The following is a 21453-nucleotide window of genomic DNA, read 5'->3' as shown; positions in this document are numbered from 1 at the left end:
CAAAGGAACCTGGTTAAAACCAAAATCCCACAAACACCAGAAAAAGAGCCAAGTGGAACTGAACTCATCACTTCCTGAAAGAGATTTCAAATTAAAAATAATAAACACACTCATGGAGGTACAGAAAAAATATTCAAGAACTCAGGGTAGAATTCCAGACTGAGGTTCTGTCAGTAAGGAATGCTATTTCTGAAATGAAACATAGAATGGAGTGATTTAAAAGCACATTAGATGTTGTAGAAGAGATGTAGATGGAATAGAAATTAGAGAACAGGAATACAAAGAAGCTGAGGCACAGAGAGAAAAAAGTATCTCTAGGAATGAAAGAATATTGAGAGAACTGTGTGACCAATCCAAACAGAATAATATTCACATTATAGAGGTACCAGAAGAAGAAAAGAGACAAAGGGATAGAAAGTGTCTTTAAGGAGGTAATTGCTGAAAAAATCCCCAATCTGAGGAAGGAGATAGTCTTTCAGGCCATGGAAGTACATAGATCTCCCAACAAAAGGGAACCAAGGAAGATAACACCAAGACATATAATAATTAAAATGGCAAAGACCAAGGATAAGGACAGAATATTAAAAGCAGCCAGAGAGAGAAAAAAGATCACATACAAAGGAACACGCATCAGGCTATCATCAGACTTCTCAAAAGAAACCTTACAGGCCATAAAGGAGTGACATGATATTATTTAATGCAATGAAGCAGAAGGGCCTTGAACCAAGAATACTCTGTCTGGCAAGATTATTATATAAATTTGAAGGAGCAATTAAACAACTTCCAGATAATCAAAAACTGAGAGAATTTATCTCCCACAAATCATCTCTACAGTGTATTTTGGAGGGACCGCTATATATGGAAGTGTTTCTTAGACTAAATAGCTGACACCAGGGGAAATAAAAACACAGTAAAGTAGAACAATTAATTACTAAGCAGATGCAAAATCGAATCAGCTACCCCAAAGTCAGTCAAGGGATAGACAAATAGTACAGAATGTGATACCTAATATATAAAGAATGGAAGAGGAAGAAAAAGAAGGGAAAAACGTAAAGAACCTTTAGATTGTGTTTGTGATAGCTAGTGAGTTAAATTACACTATTAGTAAGGAAGTTTCCCATGAACCTTTGGTAACCACGAATCCAGAGCCTGCAATAGCAATAAGTACAGACCTATTGAAAATCACCCTAAATGTCAATGGCCTGAATGCACCAATCAAAAGACATAGAGTCACTGAATGGATTAAAAAACCCATCTATATATGCTACCTACAAGAGACTCACTTCAAACCCAGATATGCACAGACTGAAAGTAAAGGGATGGAAAAAGGTATTTCATGCAACTTAATAGGGAGAAAAAAGCAGGCATTGCAGTACTTGTTTCAGACAAAATAGACTTCAAAAGAAAGTCACAAGAGACAAAAGCAGGGCATTACATAATGATAAAGGAGCTCAATCCCAAAAGAGGATATAACCATTATAAATATCTATGCACCCAACACAGGAGCACCTATATATGTGAAACAAACACTAACAGAAATAAGGAGAAAATAGAATGCAATGCATTCATTTTAACACACCACTCACTCCAAAGGAAAGTTCAACCAGGCAGAAAATAAGAACACAAAGGCACTGAACAACACATGAGAACAGTTGGACCTAACAGACATCTACTGAACACTCCACCCAAAAGCAACAGGATACACATTCCTCTCAAGTGCACATGGAACATTTTTTAGAATTGATCATATATTAGGCCACAAAAAGAGCCTCACTAAATTAAAAAAGTTGAAATTGTACCAACCAGCTTCTCAAAGCACAAAGGTAAGAAACTAGAAATAAATTACACAAAGAAAACAAAAAGCCCACAAACACATGGAGGCTTAACAACATGCTCCTAAATAATCAATGGGTCAATGACCAAATAAAAACTGAGATCAAGCAATATGTGCAGACAAAAGACAACAATAATTCAACACTGCAAAATCTGTGGGACGCTGCGAAGGCTGTGCTAAGACAGACGTATACTGCAATACAGGCCTACCATAGGAAAGAAGAACAATCCCAAACGAACAGTCTAAACTCAAAATTAATGAAACTAGAAAAAGAAGCACAAATGAGATCCAAAGTTAGTAGAAGGAGGGACATAATAAAGATTAAAGCAGAAATAAATAAAATTGAGAAGAATAAAACAATAGGAAGAATCAGTGAAAGCAGAAGCTGGTTCTTTGAGAATATAAGCAAAATAGAGAAACCCCTAGCCAGACTTTATCAAGAAAAAAAGAGAGTCTACACACATAAACAGAATGAGAAATGAGAAGGTAAAAATCACTACGGACACTATAGAAATATAAAGAATTATTAGAGAATACTATGAAAAATTATACACTAACAAACTGGATAACCTAGAAGAACCAAACAAGTTTCCAGAAAACTACAACGTTCCAAGGCTGACCCAGTAAGAAACAAAGTCTGAACAGACCATTTATCAGCAAGGAAAATGAATTGGTAATCAGAAGACCACCTAAGAACAAAACCCTGGACCAGATGGCTTCACCGCTGAATTTTAAACATTTAGTGAGGACCTAATACCCATATTCCTTAGTTTTAAAAAGTAGAAGAGGTGGGAATACTCGCAAACTCATTCTATGAGGCCAACATCACTCTGATACCCAAACTAGGCAATAACACCACAAAAAATTATCCATATCCCTGATGAACATAGATGCAAAAATCCTCCACAGAATACAAGTAAATTGAATCAAAAAAATTCATCAAAAAGGTCATCCATCATGATCAAGTAGGATTTATTCCAGGGATGCAGGGATGGTACAATATTGGAAAATCTATCAACAACATCCACCGTATGAACAAAAAGAAGGACAAAAACCACATGATCATCTCCATAGATGCTAAAAAAGCATTAGAAAAAATTCAACATCTATTCTTAATAAAAACTTTCAACAAAATGTGTATAGAGGGCAAGTACCTAAACATAATAAAGGCCATATATGAGAAACCACAGACAACATCATACTCAACAGTAAAAAGCTGAAAGCTTTTCCTCTAAGATGAGGAATAAGAAAAGGATGCCCAGTCTCCCCACTTCTATTCAACATAGTTCTGTAGTCCTAGCCACGGCAGACAACACAAAGAAATATAAGGCATCCAGATTGGTAAAGAAGAAGATCTGTTTACAGATGACATGGTATTGTACATAAAAAACCTGAAAGAATCCACTCCAAAACTACTAGATCTAATGTCTGAATTCAGCAAAGTTGCAGGATACAAAATTAATACACAGAAATTGCATTCCTATACACGAACTATGAACTAGCAGAAAGAGAAATCAGAAACACAATTCCATTCACACTTGCATCAAAAAGAATAAAATCCCTAGGAATAAACCTAACCAAGTAAGTGAAAGACCTATACTCTGAAAACTGCAAGGCACTCATGAGAGGAATTAAAGATACCAATCAATGGAAACACATCTTGTGCTCATGGATAGGAAGAATTATTATTCTCACAATGGCCAACCTGCCTAAAGCAATTGAGTGCAATCGCTATCAAAATACCAACAGCATTCTTCAACAAACTAGCACAAATAGTTCTAAAATTTATGTGGAATCACAAAAGCCCCCCCAAATAGCCAAAGGAATCCTGAGAAGGAAGAATAAAGCTGGAGGGATTATGCTCCCCAATTTCAAGCTCTACTGCAAAGCCACAGTAATCAAGACAATTTGGTACTGGCACAGGACAGAACCATAGACCAGTGGAACAGACTAGAGAGCCCAGATATACACTTAAGCATGTATCATCAATTAATATATGATAAAGGAGCCATGGACATACAATGGGGAAATGACAGCCTCTTCAACAACTGGTGTTAGCAAAACTGGATAGCTACATGCAAGACAATGAAACTGGATTATTGTCTAACCCCATACACAAATGTAAACTCAAAATGGATCAAAGACCTGAATGTAAGTCATGAAACCCCAAAAAACTTCTAGAAGACAACATAGGCAAAAATGTCTTGAATATAAACGAGCAACTTTTTCCTGAATGCATCTCCTCAGGCAAGGGAAACAAAGGTAAAATGAACAAATGGGACTACATCATGCTAAAAAGCTTTCTGTACAGCAAAGGACACTATCAGCAGAACAAAAAGGCATCGTACGATATGGGAGAATATATTTGTAAATGACATACCTTACAGAGGGTTAACATCCAAAATACATAAAGAACTCACATACCTCAAGACCCAGAAAGCAAATAACCCTATTAAAAATGGGTGGAGTATATGAATAGACACTTCTCCAAGGAAGGACTTCAGATGGCCAACAGGCATGAAAAGATGCTCCACATCGCTAATTATCAGGAAAATACAGATGAAAACCACAATGAGATATCACTTCACACTAGTTAGGATGGCCAGTATCGAAAAGACTAAGAACAACAAATGCTGGCAAGGATGCGGAGAAAGGGGAACCCTCCTATACTGCTGGTGGGAGTAGGAATGTAAGCTAGTTAAACCATTGTGGAAAGCAATATGGAGGTTCCTCAAAAAACTGAAAGTAGAAATTCCATTGGACCCTGGAATTCCACTCTTGGAATTTACCCAAAGAATATAATTACTCAGATTCAAAAAGACATATTCACCCCTATATTTATTGCAGCACTATTTACAATAGCCAAGATATGGAAGCAACCTAAGTGTCCATCATAGATGAATGTATAAAGAAGAGGTGGTACATACGCAGAGTGGAATACTATTCAGCCATAAGAAAGAAACAAATCCTACCATTTGCAACAACATGGGTGGAGCTTGAGGGTATTATGCTCAGTGAAATAAGTCAGGCAGAGAAAGACAAATACCAAATGATTTCTGTCTTTTGTAGGGTATAACAATGAAGCAGAACTGAAGGATCAAAACAGCAGCATACTCACAGACTCCAAGAAAGGACTAGTAGTTACCAAAGGGGTGGGCTGGGAAAGGGCAGGAGAATGGGATTGAGGGTATTATGATTACCTCACATGGTGTGTAGGGAGGCCATGGGGAAGACAGACAAGACAAGTAGTGACTTTGTGGCATCTTACTACACTGATGGACAGTGACTGCAATGGGTATGTGTGGTACTCTATAATATTGGTGAATGTATCAACCACATTGTTTTTCTTGTGAAACCTTCATAAGAGTGTATATCAGTGACACCTTAATAAAAAAAACATCTAATCTCTGAAAGCAGGGGTAGGTGATCAACAAGAGGTATAGAAGTTAGCTTCCTTCCAAGGCAAGATGAATGACCGTAGAAAATATGAAGTTAAGAGAGTTTTTGTGTCAGTTGACCTCCATTTTAAAGCACAGTTGTCTGCTTGGGGTGGTCTTGGGGCAAGGAAAAGTAAGTTTAGGAAGTGAGGTTATTAAGATTGTGAAAGTAGCTAGCATTGTGCATGGCGTATGTGAGTGCTGAATTAATGTTATTGAAGTCCTTAGTATAAGCAAAAGACATGGCAAGAGACATTTATATAGTTCCATGGATCCAGTTGACCATGTTTATGAATAGTTTATCACCTCCTCTGCTTTCTGAAGTTCATCAAGGATTTGCATTACCTAGAGGAGTGCTTGTGATGCTTGTGATACGTATGGTTGTGTCCTTAGTACTGATAAGAGAATTGTGAGTGGAAATGATACACATCATCCTCTTGGTGATGCAAGATATCCTTTCTTTTTATCATAACCTGTACATCATTTGAAATGGTAGCTTCTCCAACATCCTGGCCTCCTGATCAGATTAACTGTTCAGGACCAATTATGTACACATTAATATGTTATATGAGCAGGAAATCTACCTTTTCTGTTTTAACCACTGGTGTTTAGTAGGAGCTTCTTCTGAGGATGCTTTTATTAACTTAATAATAGGAACTAGCCAGGTGGTATACTGTTCTCATATACAAAAAAGTGGAATAATTGAAGGTTAGTGTTATGTTGCAAGTGAGTATGGGTAAGTACGTATTTACATAAGGTTTAAACTGGTTGGGAAGGTAAGAATTAAGTGAGACCAAGAAAGGACTTATAGACTATTGTAGAAACTACCAAAAAGGAAGTTAGCACCTCCATATGCTTAAATACAATTTCAAGTTCTTGGTTTTAAAGGTAGAAATTAGCAGTTATATTTTGGCATATTGGTTTGCTTTAACATTTTCTAGAGGAAATAATTCCTTCTCATACATACAAATAATGTATGTACTTCTGATGACTACTCCCATTTCTTTCACTTAAAAATATGTATTTTTTGTATTCTGATTCTAATGTGACTTTCTAAAATGGTCATAAATCTTTTTCAATATTCTAAATTTAAAAACAAATCACTTTCAGTTGTAATGTTAATCCAAATCCATTCTTTATCAGAAATAACACTTGTAGAATAAAGGATCAAACTTAAAATGAATTTAAGTAGCATTGGCTTTGAAAAGCCATCATTGTTCTCTTTAGCATTTAGGAATGGATTAGGTACTCTCTAATTTTTTCAGCTTTTATTGATTGTATTCTTTTTTCCATTCTTAATACAGGTAATTCAACATATCATAGAGGATGCAAGTTTTTAAACATTGAGAATAAATCTGCAAGTCAAAAACAGAGTTGCATTGGCATTTGTAGTTATTGTGTGCTCACATAACATGAAAAATGAGTTAAACTTTTATTGGATGAGTATGTTCCAGACTTCATTACATAGCACAAACTATAAAATGAACTTCAGCTTTCTAAACCTTTTACTTAGATTGTCTTACTATACATAATTTTAATTTTTACTTGAAAATATTCTGGGTCACTAACTTTTGTTTTTGTAGATTCCTGGATTTTGTGAGAACGAGAAAGGTGTTGTCCCTTGTAATATTCTGGTTGGCTATAAAGCTGTATACCGTTTGTGCTTTGGCTTGGCTATGTTCTATCTTCTTCTCTCTCTACTAATGATCAAAGTGAAGAGCAGCAGTGATCCTAGAGCTGCAGTGCACAATGGGTAAGGTTTTGAATAAAGTTCAATATAAAAAAGTCTGGTAGCCTCTTAGTATGTGTTAAAAAACTAAAGTAAACTTACATTGTTTTTAGAATTATTTTCCTATTCATGAATGATATAAAATCCTCTCTGCTAGAGAATATCAGATTTTTAAAAAATTAAAATAAGAAGTTTTGGGCCATTTTTGGTATAATTCCTGACACACAATGTTTTATATTTTCATCACCAAAAGCTGTTCTGTATCTGTAACTAACAATGAAGAGCTTACTCCTCCTTCTCCCTTACAGCTTTTGGTCAAGACCAGTCTTGAAACTGAACTCGGGTCCTTAGACCTACGGTACAGGCAAATTGAAAAACTTTATTCCTGAACAGTGTGATGGATTTTCTAAATGGTTTGGTTATACTAGGTAATCTAGAAAGAAACCTCATGGTCCCTTTTAGATCACTATTTCTCTTATTCAGTTTGAATGTTTTAAATTTTATCTCTATCTTTTCTTTCCCATAAGTTAAAAAAATATTTTGAGCATCTGCTATTGCTTATTTATTAACTTATACTATCAAAGACAGGAAAAACGAACCAGTGAAATATTAATATTCATGATTTTATTTTATTTTGTCCCCTTCCTTAGTCATTGGGTTTTTTACAATTTTCTTTAGAATTCTTGTAACCACTTTATTTAATGTGTTTTTAAACATTTTTCAAATACATTACAGAATGTCTTTCACAACCGTTTTCCAAGATGGCACTCTTTTCAAAGTAGCATGGTGTGTAGCACTCTTAACAGCTATCTTTGTTACATATTTTTTTAAATTGAGATACAATTCACATATAACATTGTGTAGGTTTAATGTGTACTAATTGTTGATTTCATAACTGTTTTTTTATTTTTTTATTTTTTTGGTATCATTAATCTACAATTACATGAGGAACATTATGTTTACTAGACTCCCCCCATCACCAAGTCTCCCCAAAAAACCCCATTATAGTCACTGTTCATCAGCGTAGTAAGATCCAACAACAAAACTAATGTTAAGAGTCTGTTTCATTGTTCTCTTCTTAGTATCAGTATCCTCCTACTATCTTATTATAAAGTACCTGTAGAATCACTACTTGTCTTCTCTGTGTTGCACAGCCCTCCCTGTGCCCCCGCCCCACATTATACATGCTAATCGTAATGCCCCCTTTCTTCCCCACCCTTATCCCTCCCTTCCCACCCATCCTCCCCAGTCTCTTTCCCTTTGGTAACTGTTAGTCCATTCTTGGGTTCTGTGATTCTGCTGTTGTTTTGTTCCTTCAGTTTTTTCTTTGTTCTTATACTCCACATATAAGTGAAATCATTTGATACTTGTCTTTCTCTGCCTGGTTTATTTCACTGAGCGTAAAATCCTCTAGCTCCATCCATGTTGCTGAAAATGGTAGGATTTATTTTCTTCTTATGGCTGAATAATATTCCACTGTGTATATGTACCACATCTTCTTTATCTGTTCATCTCCTGATGGACGCTTAGGTTGCTTCCATTTCTTGGCCACTGTAATATAGTGCTGTGATAAACATTCGGGTGCATATGTCTTTGTGAAACTGGGCTGCTGTATTAGGGTAAATTCCTAGAAGTGGAATTCCTGGGTCAAATAGTATTTCTATTTTGAGCTTTCTGAGGAACCTCCATAGTGCTTTCCACAACGGTTGAGCTAATTTACATTCCCACCAGCAGTGTAGGAGGGTTCCCCTTTCTCCACAACCTTGCCAACATTTGTTGTTGTTTGTCTTTTGGATGGTGACGATCCTTACTGGTGCGAGGTGATGCCTCATTGTGGTTTTAATTTGCATTTCTCTGATGACTAGCAATGTGGAACATCTTTTCTTGTGTCTGTTGGCCATCTAAATTTCTTCTTTGGAGAACTGTCTGTTCAGCTCCTCTGCCCATTTTTTAATTGGATTATTTGCTTTTTGTTTGTTGAGGTGCATGAGCTCTTTATATATTTTGGATGTCAACCCTTTATCGGATCTGTCATTTATGAATATATTCTCCCACACTGTAGGATGCCTTTTTGTTCTATTGATGGTGTCCTTTGCTATCTAGAAGCTTTTCAGCTTGATATAGTCCCACTTGTTCATTTTTGCTTTTGTTTCCCTTGCCTGGGGAGATATGTTCATAAAGTCACTCATGCTTATGTCCAAGAGATTTTTGCCTATATTTTTTTCTAAGAGTTTTATGGTTTCATGACTTACATTCAGGTCTTTGATCTATTGTAAATTTACTTTTGTGTATGGGGTTAGACAGTGATCCAGTTTCATTCTCTTCCATGTAGCTGTCCAGTTTTGCCAGCACCAGCTTTTGAAGAGGCTGTCATTTCCCCATTTTATGTCCATGGCTCCTTTATCATATATTTCATAGCCTTTTATATTGCAATATCATCATAGCATTAGATTTATACCTCTGTCTCATCACATAATTATTATTTCTTTTTTTGTTGTGAGAACAGTTACTATAGTCTCTTAGTGCCTTTGAAGTCTATAGTACAGTATTGCTTTTTATTTATTCTCCAGTATTTATTTACTAGTTGCAAGTTTGTCCCCTTAACAACATCTCCCAGTTACCCCACTTGACAGACTAGAAATCACCATCATGTTCTTTGGTTTTACAAGTATAATTTTTCAGATTCCATATTAGTGATAGTATACAGTATTTGTCTTTTTCTGGCCTATCTTACTTAGCATAATGTCCTCCAGGTCCAACCATGTTGTTGAAAGTACCAGGATTTTCTTTTTTTTTTTTTGTGGCTGTATAATATTACAGTGTGTTTACACCACAGTTTTTTTGTCCATTTATCCATTGATAGACACTTAGATTGTTTTCATATCTTGCCCACTCTGGATAATGCTGCAGTTAACATGGAAGAGCAGAAATCTTTCTGGTATCCAATTTTTATTTCCTTTGGATATATACCTAGAAGTAAAATGGCTGGATCATGTGCTAGATCATATGCTGGATCAGTTCTATTTTTAATTACTTGAGGAAACTTCAAACTGTTTCCCATAGTGGCTGAAGTAGTTTACATTCCTACCAGCAGTGCACAAGGGATCCCTTCTCACCACATCCTTGCTAACATTTGTTGTTTTTTGTCTTCTTGATGATAGCCATTGTAACAGGTGTGAGATGATACCTCATAATGGTTTTTTAAATTTACATTTCCCTAATCATTAGTGATATTGAACACCTTTTCATATACCCATTTTTGGTCATTTGTGTGTCTCCTTTGGAAAAGTACCTTTAGTTACTCCAACTATTTTTTTAATCTGATTGCTTTTCTGGTTATTGAGTTATATGAGTTCTTTATATGTATCAGATATTAACCCCTTAACAAGTACATGCTTTGCAAATATTTTCTCCTGTTCTTTAGGCTGCTTTTCATTTCGTTGAGTATTCCTTTTGCTATGCAGAAACTTTTTAGTTTGATGCAGTGTCCCTCTTATCTTTGTGTTTGTGCTTTTAGTGTGTCATACAAAAACTCATTATCAAAACTAACTAATGTTAAGAGTCTGTTTCTTTGTTCTCTTCTTAGTATCAGTATCCTCCTACTATCTTTTATTATATTTGGTCTTAATGTTAAAATCTTCAATCCATTTTGAGTTAATTTTTGTGAGTGGTGTCAGATAGGGGCCCAATTTCGTTTTTCTGCTTTTGGTTATCCAGTTCACCCAGTACTATCTGTTAAAGAGATTGTTCTTTCCCCATTGAGTGTTCCTGACTCCTCTGTCAAAGATTAGTGGATCAGAAATGCAGGGGTTTATTTCTAAGCTCTCTGTCCAGTTCCATTGGCTTATGTGTCTAGTTTTAGGCCAGTACCAGACTATTTTGATTACTGTAGCTTTGTAGTATAGCTTGAAACCAGTGTTTAAATGTGGTACCTCCAGTTTTATGGTTCTTTATCATCATTTGGCTATTTAGGGTCTTTTGTGGTTTCATACAAATTTTAGGATAGTTTTTTATATTTCTGTGAAAATGCTATTGAAACTATTATAGGGATTGCATTGAATCTGTAGATGGATTTGGGTAAGTACTATGGACATTTTAACAGCATTCTTCATATTCATGAACATGGGTATCTTACCATTTGTGTCTTTTTTACTTTCTTCAAAGTCTTGTAGTTTTCATTGTGCAGATCTTTCACTTCATTGGCTAAATGTTCTAGTATTTTATTGTTTCTGGTGCTATTGTGAGTGGGATAGTTTTCTTTTTTCTTTCAGGTATTTCCTTTTTAGTGTATAGAAATGCAGCTTCTTTATGTTGTTTTCATATCCTGTAACTTTGTTCAATATGTTCATTAGTTTGAATAGTTGAGTCTTTAGGACTTTCTAAGATCATATCATCTGCAAATATTGACAATTTTACATTTTCCTTTACAATTCAGCCTTTTATTTTTTTTGTCTTACCTAATTGCTATAGCTAGGACTTCAGGTAAGTACTAATAAAAGTGGTGAGAATCAGCACCTTTGTATTGTTCTAACTGTAGAGGAAAACCTTTCAATTGAAGTATGATATTAGCTGTGGGTTTGTTGTATATGGCCTTTATTAGATTGCGGGGCCTTTATTAGATTGCGGTATGTTCCTTTTATACCCAGTTTATTGAGGGTTTTTATCATGAAAAAATGTTGTATTTTGTGAAATGCTTTTTCTGCATCTATTGTGATGGTCATGTGATTTTTATCTTTCATTCAATTATCACACTTACTACTTTGCATATTTTGAACCATCCTTGCATCCCAAGGACAAATCCCACTTGGTTGTGGTTCTATAATCCTAATGTGTTGTTGAATTTGGTTTACTAATATTTTGAAAACTTTTGAATCAGTTTTCACCAGGAAAATTGTTCTATAGTTTTATTGTAGTATCCTTTTTCTGACATCAAGTTAATACTGCCCTGGTAAAATTAATATGGAAGTGACCCTCCTCTTCATTTTTTTGGAAGTTTGAAAAGGATCGGCATTACTTTAAATGTTTGATAAAATTCACCAGTGAAGTCCTCTGGTTTTGGATTTTTCTATGTTGGGAGGTTTTTGATTATTGATTCGGTCTTCTTCCTTGTTGGTCTGTTCAGATTTTCTATTCTTGATTGAGTTTTGATAAGATTGTTTCTAAGAATTTATCCTTTTTTTTTAGGTTATCTAATTTGTTGACATATAATTGTTCATAGCACTCTCTATGATCCTGTGTTTTTCTGTAGTATGAGTTGTAAAGTCTCTACTTTCATTTACGATTTTTAGTCTTCAGGCTTTTTTTTTTAGTCTAGCTAAAAGTTTTAAATTTTACCTTTTCAAAATATCAACTCTAATTTCTTTGATCTTTTCTATTTTTCTCATCTCTGTTTTATTTGTTTATACTCTGGCATTTATTTCCTCACTCTGCTAACTTCAGACTTACTTGGTTCTTTTTTCTAGTCTTTGAGGTGAAAATTAAGTTGCTCATTTGAGATCTATTTATAGATACATTAATTGTTATAATCTGCTTTTACAGTATCTATCCTAAGTTTTGTTATATATGTTGTGTTTCCATTTTTGTTTGTTTTGAGATTTTCTTAAATTTCCCTTTTGGTTTCTGATTTCCTCAGTTTTTCAAGAGTGGGTTCTTTCTACATTGCTTATAAATTTTCAGCTTTTCTCTTACTGGTTTCTAGTTTCATTCTTTTGTGGTCAGAAAAGATACTTTGTATTATTTCAGTCTTCTTAAATTTGTTTAAACTTGTTTTGTGTCCTGTGTATGATTTGTCCTGGAGAATTCCATGGGCATTTGAGAAGAATGTGTATGCTGTTGGATGGAATTTTCTGTAAATGTCTGCTAGGCCTATTTGGTCTAATGTATGGTTCAAGTCCAGTGTTTCCTTGTTGATTATCTGGATGACTTACCCATTTGCTGATAACCCGATATTGAAGTTCTCTGTTGTTACTGTATTGTCCATTTCACCTATCAGATCTGTTAATATTTGCTTAATACATTTGGGTTCTCTGAGATGGATAGGTATATATTTACAATAGTTCTATCTTCTCTGTGAATTGACCCCTTTATCATTATATGATGACCTCCTTTGTCTTTTGTCAATGCTTTTAGTTTAAAGTCTATTTTGTCTGATAGATGTATGCTAGCCATTTGCATGGAATATCTTTTACCATTTTTGTGTATGTATCCTTAAATTTGAAATGAGTCTTGTGTGCAGAATATGCAAGACTCTTTTGGGGTCTTGTTTTTATCTGTCCAGAAACTCTGTTCCTTTTGATGGTGAGTTCAATACATAGACATTTAGGGTAATCATTCATATTTAAGGTGTTACTAATGTCATTTTATTCATTGCTCTTTGGTTGGTTTATATTTCCTTTTTTTCCCTCCCTTCATTTCTGCCCACCTTTGTAAATTCATGGTTTTCATTTATTTATTTTTTTGTGAATCTACTCTAGTTTTTTGCTTTGTGATTGCTATGAGGCTTGCATAAAACATCTTAGAGATAAAACAGTTCATTTTAAGGTGATAGCAACTTAATTTCAATTGTATACCAAAGCTCAATTAATTTACTCTTCCCCTTTTATATTTTTGATGTCACAACTCTTTGTATTGTGTACTCATTAACACTTAAGAGTTTCTTTAATGTCTTTTTGTTTTAACTTTTATAGTTAATATATTATACTGTTACAGAATTAGAGTTTTCTGTGTATTTATCTTTACTAGGGTGCTGCTGTATGCTTCCATGTGTTCTCATATCACTGGTGAACATCTTTTCATTTCAGTTTGAGGAACTGCTTTCACCAGTTTGTGTAAGGCAGGTATCTAGTAGTGGTAAACCTCAGCTTGCTTTTGTTTGTCTGGGAAAGGCTATTTCTCGTGAAGGATAACTTTGCCACAGAGTATTCTTGGCTGGCAGATTTTATTCTTCAACATTTCAAGTATGTCCTTCCACTCTTTCCTGGCCCTTAGCATTTCTGCTAAGAAATTCACTGATAGCCTCGTGGAAGATCCCTTTGTAGATTACAATCTTTTTTTTCTTTGATTGCTTTTAGGATTCTTTATTTTTCTTTTTTGACAGTTTTATTACATAATGTGTCTTAGAGAAGGTCTTTTTGCATTGAGGTAATAGTATGATCCATTAGTTTTGTAAACATGGATGGCTAATACTTTTTGGGAAAGTATCAGGTATTTCTTTAAATAAACTTTCTGTTGCCCCATCCCCCTCTCCTTCCTCTGGAACCCTAATTATTCTAATATTTGAATCCTGCAGAGAACATGGGCTTTCTTTGCTCTTTTCTATTCTTCTTCCTCTGTTCACCTGATTGGCTTATTTCAAAATTCATGTCTTCTTGGTCACTTATTGTGTCTTTCATTTAAACTTCCCTGCTGCAGATATTCTCTATTGCATTTTTCATTTCCTCTGTTAATTCTTCAGCTCCAGAATTTAGTTCTTTTTAATGATTTCTTACTCTGCTGAATTTCTTGTTTGTTCAGGGTTTTTTTTCCGATTTCATTGTACTATCTTTCTGTATTTTCTTAAAGCTCATTAAGTTTCCTCAAAACAGTTATTTTGAGTTCTTCATCTGCTAGATTGCAAGATTCCATGTGTTTGAGCTCAGTTATTGGAGGATTGTTGTTAACCTTGTGGTGGTGAAATGTGTTCTTGATTCTTCATGTTCCTTGTAGCTTTGTGTTGCTGCTTTTACATTTGAAGTAGCAGACACTGCAGATCCTCAGTTTTTGCCTTCACATGGGGTATACTGTTCATTGGTCCTGTTATTCCTGGGGCTCTCTCCAACCTCATATTTGCATGCCTGTCCCACACTTCCTGCTCCTTTTGTGGAAGAATTTTTTAAGCATTTGTGCCTTGCTGGTTCTTAAAACTCACCAGGCTAGCTACTGGAAATCTTTTCTGTGTTCCAGAAGGTGGCACTACAGTTCAAATTTTGTGATTTCTCTCTTGCCACAGACCGTGGTCTATTTTTCTCAGAGCATGCCTATTACTGGATCTGCTTTCCGGACCACACTCGGGAGTATACCCAAGAGGCTGGCTGCAGATTTTTAGCACTCAGAGTTCTGCCTTTTTTCTCAATCTCCTCACCCTCCTTAGCTGTGGAGGTCCTGCCTCGGTATTCTGGGTGCTGCTGGAGAGAAAGGTTTCTCCAGAATTGTTCTGTGAGAACTAGAGGGCCAGTGATCGCTTACAGCTCTCCTTTTCCCCAGTTGGAAAGGTTCCCAATAGATAGTGTTCATGCTTTGTCACCTTGGTTGAAGGGGCAGTGCTGATAAAATTTCTCTTCCCATCTCTGTTGCACTGAAAACTTGTTTTTTGTTTTTTTTTCATATGGAGTGCTAGAATGTCCTCTCAGGAGGGTTAGACTTATGCAAATTCTTTATTGTCTGTGGTTATTTGCCCATATTAGCACTTTCCAGATTTTCCCCAATGATGGCCAGGAGGGTTGGGTCAGGTTTGTTGTTTCCATAGTCCATACCAAAGTCTGTTTGCCTACTACCAAATGCACAGGTGCAGAAGATTCCTCTGGGATCTCTTGGCATATATTTCTGGGTCCTGCAACTACCACAGGAGCATTTTTGTTATGGATGAATGCCTAATTAGTTTTTAAAAATAGGGGGCAAGAATTAAGGATGTCTTATGCCACCATAATGCTGAGTCTTAAAAGCTGGTTGTTTTAAGTTATCAGAGTTTTGGACAAGGCATTTATCACGTTTTTAAAACCTACTCATTTGTACAGTGTACCTTATTGCTTATTACCCTTTCACATATTATCCCACACATGTAAAATAAACCTGTGAAAAGGAGCTAATATTCTCATTGTATCATAATGAATTAATGACAAATATATCTTTATTAAAACTGTCCTAAAACAGTTTTCATAATAGTCTTTACATCTCATTTTCAGGATATCCTCAGAACAGTCACATTAAGTGTAGTTGTTCTTTTAAGGTGCTCTTAAAAGATTTCATATATGAAACTGCTGAATGAATGTTTACTAATAAAAATTATATTTCCTTTGTTTTAGGTTCTGGTTCTTTAAATTTGCTGCAGCTATTGCAATTATTATTGGGGCTTTCTTCATTCCAGAAGGAACTTTTACAACTGGTGAGAAATTTTTTTTTTTAGGTGTGTGATGGTGTTATTTTATAAAGAAACTGAAATAATTGTTGCTGGAAACTGTAACTACTTGTTTTTTAAAAATTTTTTCCAGTTGACAATATCAAGGTGTTTATGTTAAATTCTGTTTTCCCTTTGTGATTGTAAAAATGTAATAATACTCATTTGTGGTGTGTGTGTGTATGTATGTTTTTTTCCAGTGTGGTTTTACGTAGGCATGGCAGGTGCGTTTTGCTTCATCCTCATACAGCTAGTCTTACTTATTGATTTTGCCCATTCATGGAATGAGTCATGGGTTGAAAAAATGGAAGAAGGAAACTCAAGATGTTGGTATGCAGGTAAGCTGTTTTCTTACACACTATTTTCAGGTAGTTGAACTTTGAAGAGGAAAGAACAGATATGTAAACTTGGGAAATCATGATTTTTATGCACAATTTTTTTTGAGGAGGTTTTTCCTTGAAGTTTGTGAGTGGCATCATATTACATTGTATCAGCCACTTCACTTGTTGAGAGAAGATTTGGTAAATGAATTAGGAACATACCAAACAACCGGGAAACAATCAAGAATACTCTAAATGGCTAAAATGCATGGTCCAAAGCCTGTTACTGGAGGGGTATGCTTTTTACAGCTTAATTTCCTACTGTGCAGCATGTTAAAAGTAAAATACTAAAGAGGCTAGGACTGCTGGAAATAGATAAACAGTAGCATAATTAATAAACATTAGCAAGTGGAAAAAAATAAAAAGCAGCTCTGAAACATTTATAAAGTGCAAAGATACCTTTATATGTATAAGTAATACCTAAGGGAATTCTATTAGCAGTGTAATTAATGTTTGTTTATAATGATGAGCTTGAGTCCTATGGTTATAGTATAAAACAGATGTTTACAAAAGGTGACAGAGATTAGGGGAGAGAACCAGGTTTAAGTATATATTCAAATATGTACTTGTGCAAATAGTAGGGACTGTGATGAAGTAGAGAGCATGAAGGCCAATCTAAAGAGTGTAGCTACTCCTCAGTTCCATCCGCTGGTTGCCTTGGGGAAATGTAAACCCAGTGTTTCTCAGTTTTTGATTTTTTTTCCCAAAGCCATAAATCTAGATTTTTTATGTGAAATATCTGAGTTTCAGCTCAAAAAATACTGTCACCTGAGTGAAAGTTAAATCCAGTATATCTGCTCACCTAAACCTAAGAGAACTGTTAAGTTCTCTTACACAACTAAGTTTGTGGTATTTGATTTCAAGTAAAGCTTTAGTCATTTGGAAAATTCACTTAAAAGACTACCTCATACTTTAATGCAAAGTCTAGTATAAGAGTTTCTGTTTTTTTCTCTGCTCTATCTCCAGGGCCTGGAGTTTTATAGGCATTAAATCAATATTTGTTGGATGAATCCTCTGTCAGTGAGGCATGCCTACATAATAAATAAATGCATATCAAACTCATATGACAAAAAATACTAAAAACTGAAAAACTAACCCACTGTTCATGTTGAAATTTCCATAGAAGAAATTTTGGTTGTCTTGTTAAATAATAATAACTACTCTTACATAATAAAAATTTTTTTAAAGATTTTAGTACCATTGTTTTGTGGGTTTAGCATTAATAATGAAAATAATTTTGTTTATTAATGCCCTTGGTTACAACTTAATGATTATGGTTCTTTAAAAACCTTAAGTAATACTACCCTTATTATTTTTCTGTATTTTGAAAGCAGTGGCAAGTATATGTGTTTTGTAAACTGTAATATAGATATCACTATTAATAAATCATATTAATATATTAATAACTTGTTTTCCTTGGAAATAGACCATGATAGTGAGCTATGTATAAAGACTATAAAATATGTGATAAAGTTCAGAATATTCTTCCCTGCTAAAAGCATAGTACATAATTCTGTCAATGTTACTTGCTTAAAAACTATTTTTGAATAAAATAAGATTGTTTTTAAAATGAGCCCTGCATCTAATTCCTAGTATTTAATAAAATCTAACTATCTAATTATATTTCTTCCACAGCTCTGTTATCAGCTACAGCTCTGAATTATCTACTGTCTTTAGTTGCTATTGTTATATTCTTTGTTTACTACACTCATCCAGCCAGTTGTACAGAAAATAAAGTGTTCATCAGTGTCAACATGCTTCTCTGCCTTGGTGCCTCTGTAATGTCTATACTGCCAAAAATCCAAGTATGCTCTTTCATTAGTTTTTATGAAACTTCTATTTTTCTAAGTTTTCTTAAATATTGAATGATGTCAGACTGTTTCTGTGTTGCTTAACTTTATATTATAGGAGTCACAGCCAAGATCTGGTTTGTTACAGTCATCAGTGATTACAGTCTACACAATGTATCTGACATGGTCTGCTATGACCAATGAACCAGGTATGTGGTGTTTGCTAGGGTTTGTTTCTTCTTAATGAGTTCTGCCTATAACTTTTCTTTTTTTTCAAAGATGGTATTTTGTGAAATTAAGCTCCTAGCAGAATAGAGAACATTGAAATCTATTTTCATCTTTATGATACATTGCTACATTACTTCCATTTAATTTCTTTTTTCACTAACAAAATTATATAGAAAGTTATAAAAACTTAACCTGAAAATTGTAAGAAATACCTAATTTGCACAGTGCATATAATACAGTATATATAGAAAGAAAGAAAAGCTATCAAATGCTTCTTGATTCAGTGTAAACCATATACTTTTTCCCACTTACTGAAATTTTTGTCTGTGACTACCTTGTAAGTGAATATAACTAGGCTTTCTAATAAGTCTCTTTATATGGTATTCGCTGATTCCATGGGAATAGAAACAAGTAGTGTCACTTGGGGTGAAACAAATAAGTGAGAAATTACTATTTTTTGGAAAGGAAGAAAATGGCCTCTTTTCCTTAAAAAAGAAGTTATAAAATATGTTACCTGAATTTCATTTCATTGAGTTTACAAACTCTGTAGGTACTTTCTCACTAGTTAGAGAAAGGGTTTTTTTCTTAGGATATTATAGAAAGATTCTTTATTAGTTTTGTCCAGGAAAGTGATTATTAATAATTAATAGTAATGTCCTTTAGAAGTTATCCATATCTGAATAGCTTTAAGATATGAATCATTTTCATTAATAACATGGTATTGACATATCTGTGGGAGGAAAAAGCTATTTGAGACACTTTAGTGAACGTATTTTAATTCTTAACAGAAGTTAAGATACTGAATAAGCATTAGGCTATTAATAACTTACATGGTCATTTCTACAAAGCATTTGCTAAAATTCTAGTAACTGGTTTTACAGATAAACTCTCTTGCCATGTAACAGTGTACTTTGACAATTGATAAACAAAGTCACTGTTGTTACCTTGCATTATATAGTAGGAAAGCTAGTGTGTTGTGGTTTAGAGATCTGAATTTTACTTCTGTTAGAGTTTTATTGTACTTTAGAGTTCATCTAAATTTCACTTGATTGTTAGGTAAAAGCTTAATACTATTAGCTCCTGCATTAGGTTCAAAATGAAATTAAATTTTCCATGCACTTCTATAAAATTAGCACACTAAAATTTAAAAGGTCTCATTATTAGTAAATATAAGTTGTCTTAAAGTATTTTTTTTTATACTTCACTTTCCTAGCAAAAGTTTTTGAATTTGCAAAGGTATAAAAATTACAAAGAACTATAATTACATCCTAGAAAATAAATTATTTTTTATACTATTGTGACATTTTAATTTGACCTTAATTTACATTACAGAAACAAATTGCAACCCAAGTCTACTAAGCATAATTGGGTTCAATACAACAAGCACTATCCCAAAGGAGGGGCAGTCTGTCCAGTGGTGGCATGCTCAAGGAATTATAGGACTAATTTTCTTTTTATTGTGTGTGTTTTATTCAAGGTAAGAGAAATTACATATTTTTTTTTTACAAGAAGTCTAGCTATTTATGAATCATAGTTTTTAAGTACTCCTTTTTTTCCTTCTCTTCCTAAATTGTCTTTTATGCAGCATCCGTACTTCAAACAATAGTCAGGTCAATAAACTGACTCTAACAAGTGATGAGTCAACATTAATAGAAGATGGTGGAGCCAGAAGTGATGGTTCATTAGAGGATGGAGATGACATCCACCGGGCTGTGGATAATGAAAAGGATGGTGTGACTTATAGTTATTCCTTCTTTCACTTCATGCTTTTCCTGGCTTCACTTTATATCATGATGACCCTCACCAACTGGTACAGGTACTTACATTTCATGAGAACTCTGCATATGTAAATTCCGTTGGCTTCTTCATGATTACTTTGCAAAATGTGATTTGAGTACTTTTTAAAATTGAGGTACATACAATAAAATGCACAAATCTTAGCATACAGTTCAGTGAATTTTGACATGGGTATATGTTCATATAACTGTCATCCAGGTCAAGATAGCGAACATTCAAATTTTCTTTACCCCCTTTATCTGTTTCACCCATCCGCTGCCTCCCCTGTGATAACTGCCAGAATGTTCTGTCTGTGAGTCTTTTTTCTGTTTTGTGTGTTTGCTGTGTTGTCTAGATTCCATATGTAAGTGAAATCATATTGAGTACTTCTTATCCTTTAATGTATTTCTAAATTGATAGCTAAGTGTATAGTGAGATGAGTGTATGGAAAGCAGAAATTGATGTTCCTTGCTTTAGCAGTAAAAAACATTGCAAGATTTCTAAATCTTGAGGAGATTAAAATATAAAGTTTTGTGATACCACCCATTTTTTACAGAAATATGTTGATAATTGATCCAATAGTAATTTTTTATTTTTCTAATACTGTAACCAAGTGCCAACATAGTGCAATAAAAGACAGCTCTTCTGTTCTATTCAAACTTTGTCGTTAAAAAGACTCTAAAGATTTCAGAATTGAGGTGCAAATATGTTAGTGTGGATGAATCCTTAGAGCTTTTGAAACTAATTTATACTTTTTTTTTTAATCACTTCTGAAAAAAACCATGCATCTCTTTGTGGTAAAGAAAAAGGTAGCCATTACTATTTTGCTTATTAAAATTCTAACTTTGCCCAAATGATTACTAAAAGATTCAATTTAAGATTCAAGTTGAACTATATGGTTTGGGCAATTTTTAATGACTTTTAATGCATTATACCCTCAACAACTTGTAAGACTTTAAATACCAGCAAAATATGTAGAAAAAAGATTATTCTTTAAATGTTGTTTCTTTGAGAGCAGACTTTGTTGGCATTTGTTCCCGAAAAATAAAAACTTTTTATAAATGCCTGCACTGCTATAATAGCTATAAGAATCCAAATTGTTCTCAGTAATTCAGTTTTGGCTGTCAG

General features: G+C 34.2%; 1 protein-coding gene across 1 annotated transcript in view; it reads left to right on the top strand.

The window, feature by feature from the left end:
• SERINC1 (serine incorporator 1) overlaps positions 1-21453 on the top strand; it is a 33154-nt gene that overhangs the window by 9352 nt on the left and 2349 nt on the right. The window contains exons 3-9 of the mRNA XM_017655575.3: positions 6855-7024; positions 16060-16139; positions 16352-16489; positions 18167-18336; positions 18440-18530; positions 19882-20026; positions 20135-20365. Of these exons, the coding sequence (XP_017511064.1) occupies positions 6855-7024; positions 16060-16139; positions 16352-16489; positions 18167-18336; positions 18440-18530; positions 19882-20026; positions 20135-20365 (1025 nt within the window). The remainder of the gene's footprint in view (positions 1-6854; positions 7025-16059; positions 16140-16351; positions 16490-18166; positions 18337-18439; positions 18531-19881; positions 20027-20134; positions 20366-21453) is intronic.

The sequence above is a fragment of the Manis javanica genome, chromosome 13 (genome assembly GCF_040802235.1).
Source record: "Manis javanica isolate MJ-LG chromosome 13, MJ_LKY, whole genome shotgun sequence".
In the NCBI taxonomy this organism is placed as follows: Eukaryota; Metazoa; Chordata; class Mammalia; order Pholidota; family Manidae; genus Manis; species Manis javanica.
This window is presented reverse-complemented; position numbering and strand designations above follow the sequence as displayed.